The sequence below is a fragment of the Falco rusticolus genome, chromosome 1, assembly GCF_015220075.1.
Source record: "Falco rusticolus isolate bFalRus1 chromosome 1, bFalRus1.pri, whole genome shotgun sequence".
NCBI lineage: Eukaryota > Metazoa > Chordata > Aves > Falconiformes > Falconidae > Falco > Falco rusticolus.
In genome coordinates, this window is record NC_051187.1 from 63,932,624 (window position 1) to 63,947,585 (window position 14,962).

General features: G+C 36.5%; 1 protein-coding gene across 6 annotated transcripts in view; it reads right to left on the reverse strand.

Annotated features, from left to right (window-relative positions):
• Nucleotides 1-14,962, reverse strand: part of FAT1 (FAT atypical cadherin 1) — a 112,143-nt gene that overhangs the window by 33,853 nt on the left and 63,328 nt on the right. For 5 of the 6 annotated variants that reach the window (XM_037381786.1, XM_037381778.1, XM_037381769.1 and 2 more), the window contains exons 6-9: nt 14,727-14,937; nt 10,390-10,529; nt 2,211-2,486; nt 1,781-1,991 (exon numbers count right to left, since the gene is read on the reverse strand). In XM_037381786.1, coding sequence (XP_037237683.1) covers nt 1,781-1,991; nt 2,211-2,486; nt 10,390-10,529; nt 14,727-14,937 — 838 coding nt within the window. Of the gene's footprint in view, nt 1-1,780; nt 1,992-2,210; nt 2,487-10,389; nt 10,530-12,500; nt 12,570-14,726; nt 14,938-14,962 lie in introns of all 6 variants that reach the window. The other variant, XM_037381812.1, reaches the window with a different exon arrangement.

Consider the following 14,962-nt stretch of genomic DNA (forward strand, 5'->3'; position numbering starts at 1 on the left):
TAGTAAGATTTAACATTTTACTTCCTTAAAAAAATTACAATATTAAAGCCATGTTCTCAGTATGGAAAAAATTCATTAAGAACTTCTGAGTTATGCACACAAGTAGGCAAGAAGGGATTTTTTTGTTGTTTTTTTTGTTTGGGTTTTTTATTTTTTAGTGGAGGCTCTAAACACAGTGGCATTCTTAGAATATCCCATTACAAATCTAAGCAGCCATTACAAGCATTTAAGGAATGTTCCTTCCATATGCTTTGGACGTCACTCATAAAGCTTTAACCTCCCAGTAGAACACAGTTCTGTAAAACAAACCTTACACGTCTTACATTTACTCGTACAAAAAGCTAGCAGAAAGGAAGAGAACAGGATGTAATTTCATTCTAGACAGCACATGCACACACATTTTTGTTCTTGCCATGCTTTGGCATTTGTAAAACAAGCACTACTGAAATGAGAAAGGCAAAAGAAAAGTTTCATGGACATTAGTGTCCTGTTTAGTAAAAAGGTCATATTTCTACAAATAACAGAAAACATATATCTTAAGCAACTTACAAGACACTTCAATAAATTTTTCAGAGTATCATAATCACAGCTATGTTTTAATACAGTATTAAAGTGTGTTTTCATATAGAGACAACACTTTGGGGGAAGAAATCGAAGATATTTACAGTAAACAATTCCTATGCTTTACCAAGCAACTTATGTAAAATAAAAACGCATTTGCACCTATCAACTGGCATACAACAGTAACTGAATAACTTTTTACCTACTGTTCTCTTCAGTATCTAGTCTCTCACACTTATTACTGGGACGTTTATTTTAAATTACTGTTTACCTTTAAAGTAGTACTGCACATAGGCAATGAAATTTAAATACCTCCCACCCCCCCCCCCCCAAGTCATAGTGCCTAAATAGTTCAGGACCTTGGTAATGACAGGCTTGTATCTAGACTTAATGGACTGAACCAAAACTCACTTCCATCTGGTAAGTGAACTCCATCCATGTTATACTGTTTTCATATTACTCAAAATCGCCATGATTTGAATTGCACTGTTAATAGGCAAGTTCAGAAAGATACTCTGATGTTAAAAATAAGCAGCAGTACCTAACGTTCTTCTCTAGCCCGCATTCTGAAAGGACCCTTAATGTCAAATTGACTAACTATTAAATAATGTATTACACTTTTTCTCGAGCTATAACAGTAGTCCCACTATCTAAAATCAGCCAGAGGGAATCATGCAAAACAACCCCTTGCTTGCTACATCTATCTGAAAGTTTACCTTAAAAACTGGGACTATTTAGTGGTTAACTATATGGATATTTCTACGTTATTTTTTAGTTCCTTTCCTTCACATTGTGCTAAATACAAAAGCACTTGTCTCAGGCTCTTACTGTTTTCATCAAATTCTTGCTTTGCATATGCCATAAAATTCCACTTATGTTATCAAAAAATAATGCTTTTTTTAAGATCTGAAATGTAATGCTTCTGTAACTTCTAAAGAACACCCCCCTCCTAAGGGTTTAAAGGTAGCTTTCTTTTCTGCTGTAAGTAAAATGTTCCAAATGTAGCTGAAGGATAACATAAACAGCTAAGGGAGGGAGATGAATATTTGTCATTGTGGTTTTCTTTTAAATGCTGAAGCTGTACCGTAAATAAATCAAACAGAATACAACACATACACTTCTTTTTTTTATAGCTATTGCTTTATGTGTCTACAGTTGAAACAAAGTATTAGCAAGCACTGTTTCAAAGTAAACTGAAGATGTGAGAAAGTCAATATACCTGATTCAATAGAGTACACAATTTCTGCATTTTTTCCTTTGTCCTTATCTAATGCTGTAACCTGGAGTACTGCTGATCCAACAGCTGCTGACTCATACACTCGTCCTTCATAGGAAGAGCTGGTGAACCATGGAGCATGATCATTTGTGTCACTAACATTAATGATGATTCTAGCATAGTTGCGCTTTACAGGAACATCTTGATCTCGAACCTGAAACAGTTAGCATATTACTAGTAATTAGCACTGTTATTTCAGTAGTTCACCAAATATTAGTACTAATTCAAGGTTCAATCTGTACCAGTCACAGAGACAAAGACTGCATACATATTAAACATAAAAATACACGTCTGAATTAAGGGGACAAATTAAAAAGACATAAAAAAAGATCCATTAGTTACTGTCTACAGAAGAAATTTTGTATTTATTTACCATTACTGTAAGGATATGTTGGTTCATGGTCTCATGATCCAGTTTTTCTGAAGTATAAAGAGAGCCAGTTGCAGGGTCCAGACGAAATTTTTTAAGACTGATGGGATCAGTGCTGCCCTGCATAGTGTAAATCAATTTATTCTTCTCATCTCTGTCTGTGGCACTGACTTGCAGAATTTCTGTCTCTGGTATGGTGTCTTCAGGTATAACAACTTCATACTTCGAAGCAGAAAACTGAGGCCTATGATTATTTGTGTCTATAACTTTGATGTACACCTGAAACAATACAATAGGAAAAGGAATAGATTGATGACATTTGGGAAACAGAGATGAAAAGATGACATTTCATTATATATCAGACCATAATACTGAAGTAATTCCTCCTCAAGGCAACTTTTTTTTTTCCCCCCCTCAGGGACGGGGAAAGATCTAAGAAGTGTGGGGAAGAAGGATCTCACTAAACCAAATCTGCCTCACATTCCTCAAAGTCAAACCAGAAATCTATACTATCAAAAATGCCTTAGGTAAAATACCTTAAAGGGAATGATTTTTGTCTAAAGCAAGACAAAAAAAAATCCTTGGTAATTCTGGAATTAAAAAAAAAAAAATTACAAAAAATTCTCAATGTGGACCTCAGGGTGGGTAAAAATCCTTTTTATTTTAAGCAATATTCTCCAAGGCAGTGGATGCACTGTACTCCTCCTCACCCTCACACAGAAACAACCCTCTTTCAACTCCTTACACTCCCAAGTCTAGGCAAGAATGGAAAAGTGGTGGAATTCCTACAGAAGTACATTACTTTGAAGAATCACAGGTATTGCTTGCTCTTCTTCAGCAATGTAGCACAATCTCAGCATAGGTAACTGTTCACCAACACAATTTCTCTGAAGTTAAATTAACATAGATACTTCAAATTGCACTTTCCTACAGAAGTTCAGCTGGCTTCACCTATGTGCTATGCAGGCAATGTTCTCTTCATCTGAGTAATAATGTTTACTGAAACCACACAAGATCCCTGCGCACCCACTTGACTTACACAGCATCTAACTCTTGTATAAAAGGCATAAGACACTCAGCCACCATCCTGTTCCTTCAACAGTGATAACATCAGATGAGTAACAGTAATGCTGAGAAGTTGGCAGGTGGACAGCAAAGCTCCAAGAACACATGGCCAAATACAAGTTTATTGTGTGCTGCACATACAGCCACACTTTTAGCCACCCAAAGGTTAGCTGCTTTAAATAAGTTAGTTGTGCCATCAACAGGTGTTTAAAATAACTACTTATGATATCATAAGTTGGTTGAGTTGCTCTCTGAATATACTTATTGCTTTCCACTGATACCTGGTGGAGTCTGGAGATGTAAATTTGGACAAGGTACCAAACTGCATGTCGTAAAAACTAGATGAGATGAATCCTCCTTGTGGTAAATAATAAGGAAATGCCATGTATGCTGCTACAGGAAGAGGAAATTTCCTCAGCTTTGCCCTTGCAAAACTAGAATCTGACATTATTCTTTTGTTAAAACTTGCAACAAGGTAATTATACTGAGCTCCACCGCCAGACCACAAGTCAGGGCAGGGAGGGGAGGCACATGTAGGTATGGGCACACATGTTGCCGTCCACAGCCACACATACAAGCCTCAGACTTTTTTAGTAGCTGTAGTCCTAGGCTTTACAGGTCACTGGGCCATAATCCAAAAAACAGTACATTTAGGGAAATATTCATAAACATAGGTAGTTTTTCAGTGTTTGAAACGGTCTGTTACAATAAATACAATCTTTCACTGCAGAGGAAAATGCTGCCTCCCACAATTTATTAGATTTCTTGGAAAATGGAAGAAATAGGAAATAAACTACTATTTTGGCACATTGATAAAATCTCTTGCAGGATATTGCTATGGAGACTGTGGAGTTTGTTTTTGTCATGGATTAGAAACTGAAAGAAAAGAAACAAGGAGTTGGAATAAACATTGATTTTCAGTGGGGAGAAAAATTAATGGTAGGTGACCCAGGATACACATTAAGTCAAGTATTTAAATACATTCACTAACAAATTCAACTGAAAAATGAACAGCAATAATTGAAAGAACATGACCTTAAATATGTGATATTTTTTAGATTGTCATGATCAGAGAGGATGCAATTAAAGTCACACAAGCACAGTTGGTTTCCTTTAAAATTCTGTATAAGTAAAATACATTTTAATGCACCTTGGAAGAAGAAATATGGAAGGGTCCACTACAGTCACTTACATGGCATTTTAGTAAAAACACCTGCTCACTGAACATTGGTGATCAGGAAAATGAAAAATTAAACCAAATGAAGACAGCAAACAAATTAAAAAAAAAAAAGGCGGAACCCCCCAACCCTCAATATGAACTAAACTATACAAATATGTTTTTATAAATAAAAGGAGAATAGACCACATACAATTACAACACCAGATTAATGGATACTATGCTTTAAAAATTAACATGTAAATTTTTTTATTCAATTCCCATCCCCAAGAGATTTTTAAATTGACTCAGAAAAACAGTAAGTAAAAAGATAAAGTGTCAAATTTGATGAATTTAAATCAAAATTGCTATTTAAGTTCAGGTTTATCCCCCCCCCCCCCCCCCCCCCCCCGGAAGTACAGAAACTTAGATAAAATCAGAGATGAGAAAGAAAGCAATCCCAGAGCAATTGTGTTAGATGAATCTTTGGAGTGGATGGCCACCTGTGCTGAAGGTACTACAAAATGGATACAGAAAACCAGTTTTTCTAGAATGGAGCACCACAAAAAATGGTGCAAAGTACAAAGTTAAATTCCAGGAATGTAGTGACTCTGAAACCAACATTGGTAACTGCAAAACTAACCACATAGCCAATAAACCAGCTTAACCGAGATCTGATCTGTTGATCATACCCTCAGGACTTAGCATTAACTTCCTCTGGTATTAGCTCATGAAGTGGTTAAATTGACCTTACTGCTAAACACATAAGGAGACATCCTCCAAAAAGGTACTGTTGGGCTAAGCAGATAGTGCTATGCATTTTGAGGAACTATTAAATATGAATTATTAAGAAAAAATATTACTAAAGAATACATGTAAAGACTCAGTCACTATGAGTGGCTTGCTCAGGTATTCTATTAGTTGTCAAATGACTGACTCAGGCATGCAGTTTTTCTCCGCACCAGCACACACAACTACAAATATACAATTTGATCTATTAGTGCAATCATTTTAAATGTAAAGTTTATCCCAGACTCAAGTGAAAGGTGTTCTAAGTACATACTTTAGGATTCAGGATTCATTCCTTACTCACTGATGTTACTTTACACTCCTCCACAGATTTGGGCGGACAAGCGTAATGTGAATCAAATGGCACCCTTTTAGTAACTTGGCTAACTGCAGGTATGCCGTGCTGCTTTAGTAAGGGGAGCAGCAGTTATGGGGAAAAGAATTATTCCCTTCTATTAGACACTCACTGGTGGGACTGTAGATCCACTATAGTTTTGGGCCTTGCAGTCCAAACCAGACCTTTGACAAACTGAAATAAACCCAGTGAAGGGCCATTAAAATCAATGGGGAACTAAAAGGCACTTAGAACCTGACAAGGCCCTGAACAACTTCAACTTTGCAGTTTGCTCTACTTTGAGTAAGAGTTTTTACTAGATGAATGCCAGGGGCTCCTTCCAATCTAAACCACTAAATAAATGTACTAAGGAAACCCTACTTTCAAGACAGGAATTCTTACTGATGCTAAGTGACAGGTGCTAGATGTGCAATTTCCTTTAAAATGTAAGAGGACCAAATTTTCATGTGAACTGTTAAGGTCTTCAAATTAAATGAAAGGCACCTGAAGTAATAATGACGAGTACCATTTTAAAGGCATGCACAGAAAACTATGGGTTCACGTGCCTGAGAACAAAACACATGAAAAGCTTGTGTTATTCCAAAGTAACACATCCAATACAATAAAATCAGCTATTGCGCATTTCACAGTGACATTATAAGATTAATTTCAAATGAAATACACTAATATATTCTTTATTTTGAGGGTGATTGTACACTGGAACAGGCTCCCCAGACAGGCTGTGGAGTCTCCTTCTCTGGAGACATTCAAAACCTGCCTGGACACGATTCTGTGCAAGCTGCTTTAGGTAAACCTGTGTTAGCAGGGGGGTGGACTAGATGATCTCCAGAGGTACCTTCCAACCCTGACCAGTCTGTGATTATCTCTTAAAGAAAGAAGCTGCATATTAAAGAGGCACACTATAGAAAAGTTTGACATTACTAGACCATAATGTGATCTCTGAAACAAAACGATGTGGAACTAAAGAAATGACTCATTTTGCAAGGCTATGCATGGGCTGTGTTGCACAACTGCCCTCTATTCACAGATATAACCTGGGTATACAGACAGAGAGTAAAGCAGCCCAGGATTATTTAAGGGAAGCACTGGAAATCTATTAACTATTTGACAGGCGAAACCTACATTTACATAGGAATGCATTGACTGCTAGTAAGTTACAGAGGAGATATGTGCCATTCACAAAACACACTCAGTGTGGAATGTTTAAACATGATGTTCCTTTGGATTGTTTTAATCTAATTTTTAATTTGCTGATTCTATGTGGAGTTTAAAATCTCCTCCTCTCTCCATTTATAATTACACTGATGTGTTTATAATAATTTCCATAAACAAGAAGTTATATTATCCAGAGACAATACAACTGCATACCAGTTCTAAAATGTCTCTGTGGAGCAGTGTGATGATCGCAAGGAAAAATGCACATTTAATCAATGAAGAATATTCTATCCTTCATTCCCAGAGCATAATACCCATATAAATTTTGCATAAATCAAGATTAAATATTCTGCACTAGCACAGTGATATGTAAAATGCTACAATTAGCTTTAAACCATCTTAAATAATACTTCCAGTGAAGAAAACCTGACAGACATAGCAACGACTGGAAGTGGCTATAGCTAGAAACAGGATTTTTTTTTCTTTCTTTTTGTTTTCCCTTCAAAAGCAACTCAATACTTCATATATTGCTACTTACAGCCTGTAAATAACCTTTTCTATTGCAGGCCAAAACATTATAAAACAAAAACATAAGTACATAGATTTTTTTTTTTTTTATTATATTCCTTCTCAGTGTGACACTAGTCATCTCTAACACCATCTTTCAAACACCAGTACTGTAGGCCGGGAATTTGTTTGTCCTTGTTTTGCATCATGCATTTGGCATCTAGATGCATGCAAAATTCTAATAGCCTCCACGCCTACTACTGCTGTATTTTTCAAAAAAGCTATTTTAACTTTTTTTTCTTAACTGAAGTCCTGAAAGAATTAAATGATTTACAGATGTTAATAGCCTGAGGCCAGCAAATGCCTTCTAGTTTAAAGTCAGATTCAATATACTCATTTTACACAAAAAGATTTTCGTTTCTTGTCCCCCTCCCTGATGTCTTGAAAATGTCACTTCCTTTTTCAAATTAAACGTAACATTACTTAATATGCAGTTAATCAAGGTCTGGAAATACAGTAAACAATTTAACAATGTTTACAGTAATTAATTTGTAAGCTAAAAGCATGTATGGCATATTGTTGTTCCTAATGTATGCACTCAGTATTCAGCATTTCTTTTGCCTGTCACTCCATTTTAACTGTTTATAAGCTCTTAGAAGAGTCCAACAACACATCAACACTCAACCTTTCATCATTATTTCAGCAGTAATGGAATTGACACGCTAGCAGCCGTAAATCACCCTCTGATCAACATTTTTAATTCCCCTGAAGTTTCATCTGAAATGCATCTTCTTAATGATAGTCCTGAATACTACCTTAACAGAGTAGTCCATTTGGGTGGGCCAGGGGTTACGGGGGAGGTAAGAGAATCAGTTCAAATCAGGAGTCTGTTCATGCACCAGCAGTTGCAGAGTCTGAATTAATCTCTACTCCTCCGTCTATACACTTCAGTAACATAAGACTCAGGCAGCAACAGTGTAACGTGCTTATCCCAGAAGCAGGAGAAAAAGAAAGACAATGCAAAGGAAAGCTCTGTGCTTGTTTGTAAAAGAAACCACAAACTCTGCTCTTGCCAACTCTAGCAGAGAGAGGAAAGGAAAGACATGAAAGAAAATCATACAAAAAACAGTCACAGAGATAATAAATTTGAGACTACTACTCCAATTCTTCTGCAGAGGACTGCTATGGTTAATGTTTATAATGCGCGCTCTGCTTTACAAAATGCTAAAACAACAAATTCATTTAAAGAAATTGGACAAAAGGTACACTATACACTTCCAAGAACAACTAAATGAATCACATAACCCAGAGGAAGAGAAGGGGTGTGGGTGAAAGTATTTTTGTGACCTTACAATTCTTGGCTGTTCCGGAAGGCAAAGCAGGTTATGGTTCAACTGTGACAGCTCAGGATGCCTGCAATAAATTCAGCTACATAAGCAGCTGCACTGGATAGAGTATCTGCAGTCATCAAGAGCCCATATTCAGCCTTTCCTAGTCACCAGGCTACCCATGACACTCCACATGGTGGCATTTTTGACTGCATTCTTGGAAGGAGGGGAAGTGTGAGTGGAAAGCTTCTTGGTGTCTTTCTGACTTCCCTGGTGAAAGGAATTCTCTTCAAGTTGGATTTAGGTTTTTAGGTTTCTTTTTTTTTTTTTCCCCTTCAAACTAATTCATGTCTTCTATCCAGAATTCTGTAATTAGCATAAATTAATCTGCTCTATATTTTTACTACAACTAGACAATAGATTTACAGCAGGATTCTCCAAAGCTTTTATGGTGGTTATCAGCACCAGAAGAAATGGCACCATGGCTGTGATAGTAGCAAGTTCTGCCTGGAAGATAGGTTGTCAAGGTTTGGAGATTCATGGTCTAGAATATCACTCACAGTTGTCATCACTGAAGGAAAAGGCAGCTCTCAAAGGAAACTGCTAATCTTCTACTATAAAATTTAGTCTATTTGACCTATCAAGACTCCAGACATCAATAGACTCCGGTTTAAATCCTAAACATTGACAAGAAACACCTTTCTCTCTGGTTGAAAGAAGGAAGACAACATATAAGACATTAGAAAAGACAGCAGAAAAACATACATATTGCACAGAAGTTAAACAACAAGAAATGGTGTTTGGAAGACATATTTCCACGTACAGAAAAGACAGCAGCAACCCACTTATTGCTCTTCTGAGTTTCTGAGGGGCAGATTAACGATAGTGGTAGGTAACAGAGACACAGCACTGTCCTTATCCAAGAGTCTTTCATCAGTAAATAAATCCTTTCCTTTCTATTTGGAAGTGGAGCTCCTCAAGGCTTGTGGCTCTATTCATAGCAGCCTCAGCTAAACCTTACTTCCAAATATATTCAGATTCTGGGCTAGGTAAAGAAACTACATGGGAAAAACAGGAGTTTACTACATTAACTTTACTATGAGTTAACTTTACTATGAGTTATTTCCAGCAATGCCAGAAAAGGCTGTGCTGTCAAGTAAACTTATTAGTCCAACTGCAATGAATTGCTACCACCATGGAGCCTTAGTAGAGAGGTAATCTGAAAAAAAATTGTTTGTCTGAGACTGCTGCTTTTTGGAGAGTGTTTGGCAATCTCTACGTCCACTGAAGCTAAAAATACTCAGGAAGACACACAGAGATGTTAGCAGATCTATTTCTTAAAATGGTACTTGGACACTGTACAATTTGTCATCCACAGATCTTGGATGGACACCCTCCCCCCTGCCCCCAAACAACATTACAACGATCATCTTATAAATTTCAAATGAAGTAATCATATCTGGTGATTTGGGGGGAGCTGGATAGAGAGGTAATTCAGATAAGTATTAATCCTTTTCTTGCGAGTAATCATGCACAAAGGGTTTAGTTTCTGTTTTCATTTACTCAGCTAATGTAGAAACATGACATAACTTAAAAGCTGCTGATTCAGACTACAGCACACTAACACCAACCTTCCACCAGTATCACTGAACAACATGGCTCTACAAATACCAGAATCCACTTACCCGTTAGACAGAGTCCCTAATTTATATAAACCATATTCATTGTCCAGGATGAAAAAAATGGTAAGGAGAAAATGCAACACCCTCCCCACCCCGCAGTTACAAATTCCTTCTACTGTAAGCACTTCATTGGAAAGACCATTACCTGAGTGCTGATAGATCTGGTTCCATCTGTTGCCTCTACTGTCAAGTTGTAATTTGATTTCTGTTCTGCGTCAAGAGGTCTAGCGACAATGATAGTTCCAGTGCCCTTGTCCACATCAAATCGACTGTCATAGTTGCCACCTTGTTCAGGAAATTGGGAGAGGAAGACTATCATAAAACACAGCACTGCTTCAATGTTTTCATGTATGATCATGTTCTGTCTTCAGATGCTTAATGAAGGTGAAACTATATACACATATATATACACACTTCTTTTAAACCCTTTGGCTTTCTTCTGGTAATGTGATATGCTGCTACTTACAGATATTTAAAACTGATTAGTTTTAGACAAAGCTGATTTGTCTGGCTCATGGATAGTTAGCAGGTAGATTCTTAGCAAGATTCTCTAGTTTGTTTTTAACCAAAATTTAAAGATTCTAAATAGTAGGAGACAGAATTATGAGGTTCAATGTGATAGTTTATTTTGTGCAGATCTTCAGCTTATTAGTGAAAAACATACCTTGTATCAAAATAAATGAAAATTCCATATCAGACATATAAGTCAGATTTGTGTCTTTTGGCTCAGAGTACAAATTACTATACTGGTATATGACTATATATAAGGCTGAAAAAGCTACAGCACCTCCAAAGGATGCTCATCTCAGTGCTGAGTATCTAAAGAACTCACTAACTCCTGCTGAAATAAGCAGGGCTCAGATGGGTGCTAAATGTTTAAGTGCCCGATGTTTAAATATGGCTAAGCTCCTTTTCTGAAGCAAATTATCTTAACTTCCCTTGTGAAACTTTCCAATTACCCTTTGAACTAGTTAAATAATCATGTAGATCAATAATTACACTTGATCAATTAAACATTTAAATGTTTGGCATAAATGTTTGTCATCATCATGCCACCCTGTGCTGACTGTCATGAAAATACAGTGTCCATTAAGTCCAAATATTGTTAGCAATGACAAATACTGCCATTTATTTACAGTTGCTTTAGACGTCTCAACAAACTGCTTAAAATGCAGGAATCAATTTTTATTTTGGTCAAGTCAATCCTAGATATGGCAAACCAATTTCTTCTAATTATGTGTATAAGCTTTTCTAATTATATTTTACAAGGATAGTGTTCAGATATCATCTGAGTGCCTCTTTTTTTTTTAAAAAAAAGAGTTTTTACATGCTATGTTTTATAATCACTAAATGCCTTTCATGAAAACCCAATGCTAGAAGCAAAAGGGTGAAGTCCCAAAGGTTGCAAATTTATACTTAATCCAGAAAGAACAGTAAATACTGAAATGGGCCCCCATTCACATGTAAAAGGGATGTCACCTTTAGAAGGTTTCATAGCGTGACAGACATATCAGTTTAGGAAAGATGGGCTGGATTCTGCTTCACTAGATTTAAGATATTTGATAATGACAAAGATAATGTAATTTTTCTAGTTTCACTAAAAGCCAACTCCTCTTACTGGTCCAGCAGCAGTTTCTGAATCACACAAATGAATACAAACCGGACAGCATGAAAGGCAGCAGCTTTTTCTTTTATAAACAGGTGGACATGAGATTTTTTTAATGGGCTTTGCACAATATGTCAGCTTCAGAAAGTGAATCTCTAGCTTTTATTTTATAGCTGGCATGTGATACCATTTTTTCAGATGGCTCAGATGATGTCTAAATGACATCATATCCATATTCAGGGAAAAAGCAGGGTGAATGGCTAAGAATCTTCTCATTCAGTTTCCCTGATACAAGCATAAGGTCTCTAACAAAATTTTTTCTTTCTTATCAAGGAAATCACAAAGGCCTTGCCTAATTTTTGTATTAATGGTGATATCTGGTAATTCACTGAAGCAGAACTCAACCCAAACTTCTGCATCTGGTACGCTGAAAGTGTAATAGCAACAGTTTTGGCCAAAGCCAAAACTGGATGCTCTGAATCGATGCTGTATAAATGTAATGATGACAAAACAAAACAAAAACAAACCTGTCACAAATGCAACCGTGAGCACTTTGATTTCCGAAGTTAATAAAATAAATATTTTATAAATGTACGCTTTCATTTCAGATCTCATAATCTGGTAATAAATTATGTGATCTCAGCAGATACCTTCTGCTGTACAGTTCAGGTCACAAGCCATCTGAAAGATGTAAAATACTTCACTAGCAAGCTTGTCTCCTGGCTCAGCCAAAAAGAAAGAAAGCATGGAAAGCAAGCACAGAACACAAAGGAAAGCTGTCAATCAAATTAATTCATGCTATTAGAAACAGTAAAAGAGGGCAGTAAAGTGACCACCTGTAGGAGTAGCTGATAACTACACAACATGATCACATATCAAACTTTCCCAAACACTTTTACTAAGAAAATAGTCAAAATACAATTGTTTATTTTACAGTTCATGGACAAGTTCTCCTCCTTCCCTTGGAGTTTCCTGTATATCTTTCTAAAAATAGCAGGAAAATATTGTCTATTTTGCACTAAGCACACAATAGAAGTTCTGTAAATGTCCAAACTGTGCTGCACACTTAGAAAGAGCAAATCAAAATACTATCATCAGAATACTATTCAGCTGTACACACTGTTTAGAGTGTACAGTGGTTCAGGCAAACTAAAAAGTATAGAAAAGTACATCCCCGATTTAATTAACAAATTTTGCTAATAGAAGACCCCAGGAAATGCCATTGCTGTACTCCGTGGAAACTCTCAAGACCTCTGAGGCCTCTTTTATCTACTCTTCCGTCTCCATGAACCACTCACCTTTTTCTGGCAATACCTCTTTTCTTAACCTTTCTTTTAATGGACTCTTTTTGGTCTACAGATGTTTCTGTTTGCTGTTGACTGAATAACCTTGTCTGAAATGCATCACGCAGAACCTTCTCCTCTCTCCTGCTCATGTAAATTATTTTTATATTTTCTGCTTTTCTGATCTCATGTCTATAAGTGTGTATGTTTGGGAGAACAGCAAAAGAGCAGCCTCAGTTCCAAAATACCTCTGATGCAGAGAGCTTTGCCCCTATGATAATGCAAGAAGGTCTCTTGAACTCTTTACTCCCTCTACACAGTTGTATAGATCTCTAACCCCCTGGTTTGTCTAAATGTAAACACTTTTTATTCAACTATGATGTATTTGGACAGGAACTAGATATATTTTTTTCCAGACTAGAAAGAACCATTAGAAAGAACCATTTAAAAACCTGTATGTAAATATCTAATACATTAGCAATGATATAATCACAAGTTGTTCATGCATGAAGCATGCGTTTAGGGAAAAGTTGTCTCTGTTCTCATGTGCTTGGAAGTTTTCTGAGAACACCCTCAAGTATTTGACATATATTCCTGCTACATGTATCAGTTTTTACAAACTTTATTTTTAACTGTTGCTGTTCTCAGCATCCCCTAAGAAACACCTAAGAGCAAACCTGACCTTTAAAATAACTAAATTTTTAAGAAATAGTTCAAAAAATGCTCTCTCCAGCAACTTAACACCATAATCTTAGCTAAAATTTTCAGCAGTAACCAAGGTGAAAAAGATCCTTCTTTCTCTTGCAAATGTGGTGGAATAATCCTGATCTCATAGGGCTATCTTAAGACCAGAAACAGTTCACTACAAGATACCTCTCCTGAAACAAGGCTGTGCTATTCTCCTTGATTCTAAAGCATGTAACACACGACAAAACTTGTTTTCGGTATCAGCTATATAATGAACACACTGTGTATTCCTGGTGCTCATAGGTCTATTAAGTCTAAAATTAAGAAGTACTACTCATTTTGTCACCACAGCATCAATGTATATTCATATTACTAATTAAAATTCCCTTTTCAATGGTAAAGGCTAAGGTGTGACATAGTAAGAATATGTACAGGAAGAAGTTTGCTGGGGTTAGGAACACTGCAAGCTTTCCTTTTAGTACTGATTTAAGGGACAGCAAATTGAGAAGCAGCTCAGAGGCCAAAAAATCAGCGTGAACAATATAATCTCTCTTTGGGTATATTATCCTGATTTGTAGAAAACTGCCATTTTATCTCTTTCCCTATTCTACAGACTATGTTTTAATTCCATTGGAACAATATTCGTAAGTCACTACCAAAACTGTCGCAAAGCAGATGTTTTGCAAGGTGATTTTCATCTTTGATATATTGTGGCACTGATAAAAATTTCAGTCATTTTGATTTATAAAGAAACTGAGGGAAAAAAGTATGCATCTACAGCTAAAGAATGCCAAAATCTTGCATTATTTAGATAAGCAATTAAGAAACCCAGCTGCAATGAGCCCTCCAGTATCTCAGACTCCATTCATTTGTTTCTAATAATAAAAGCCCTTAAGTCATCCTTACCCGTTATGTCAAACCAAAGTGGTGTTCCAAGAGGTTCAACAGCTATTACACCAATCATGTGAGCAACTGGGTCACTTTCCATCACCGTAAAAGAAAAAAATGCTTCCTCAAAATAAATGGGCTCTGTGGGTGGGACAGGCTTTGGAATCCATTCTATGTGAAGCCGCGTTGTTGATGATTTTTGTGGACGACCATTATCTACAGCTTTAATCTGTGAAACAGACACATCTTTTAGG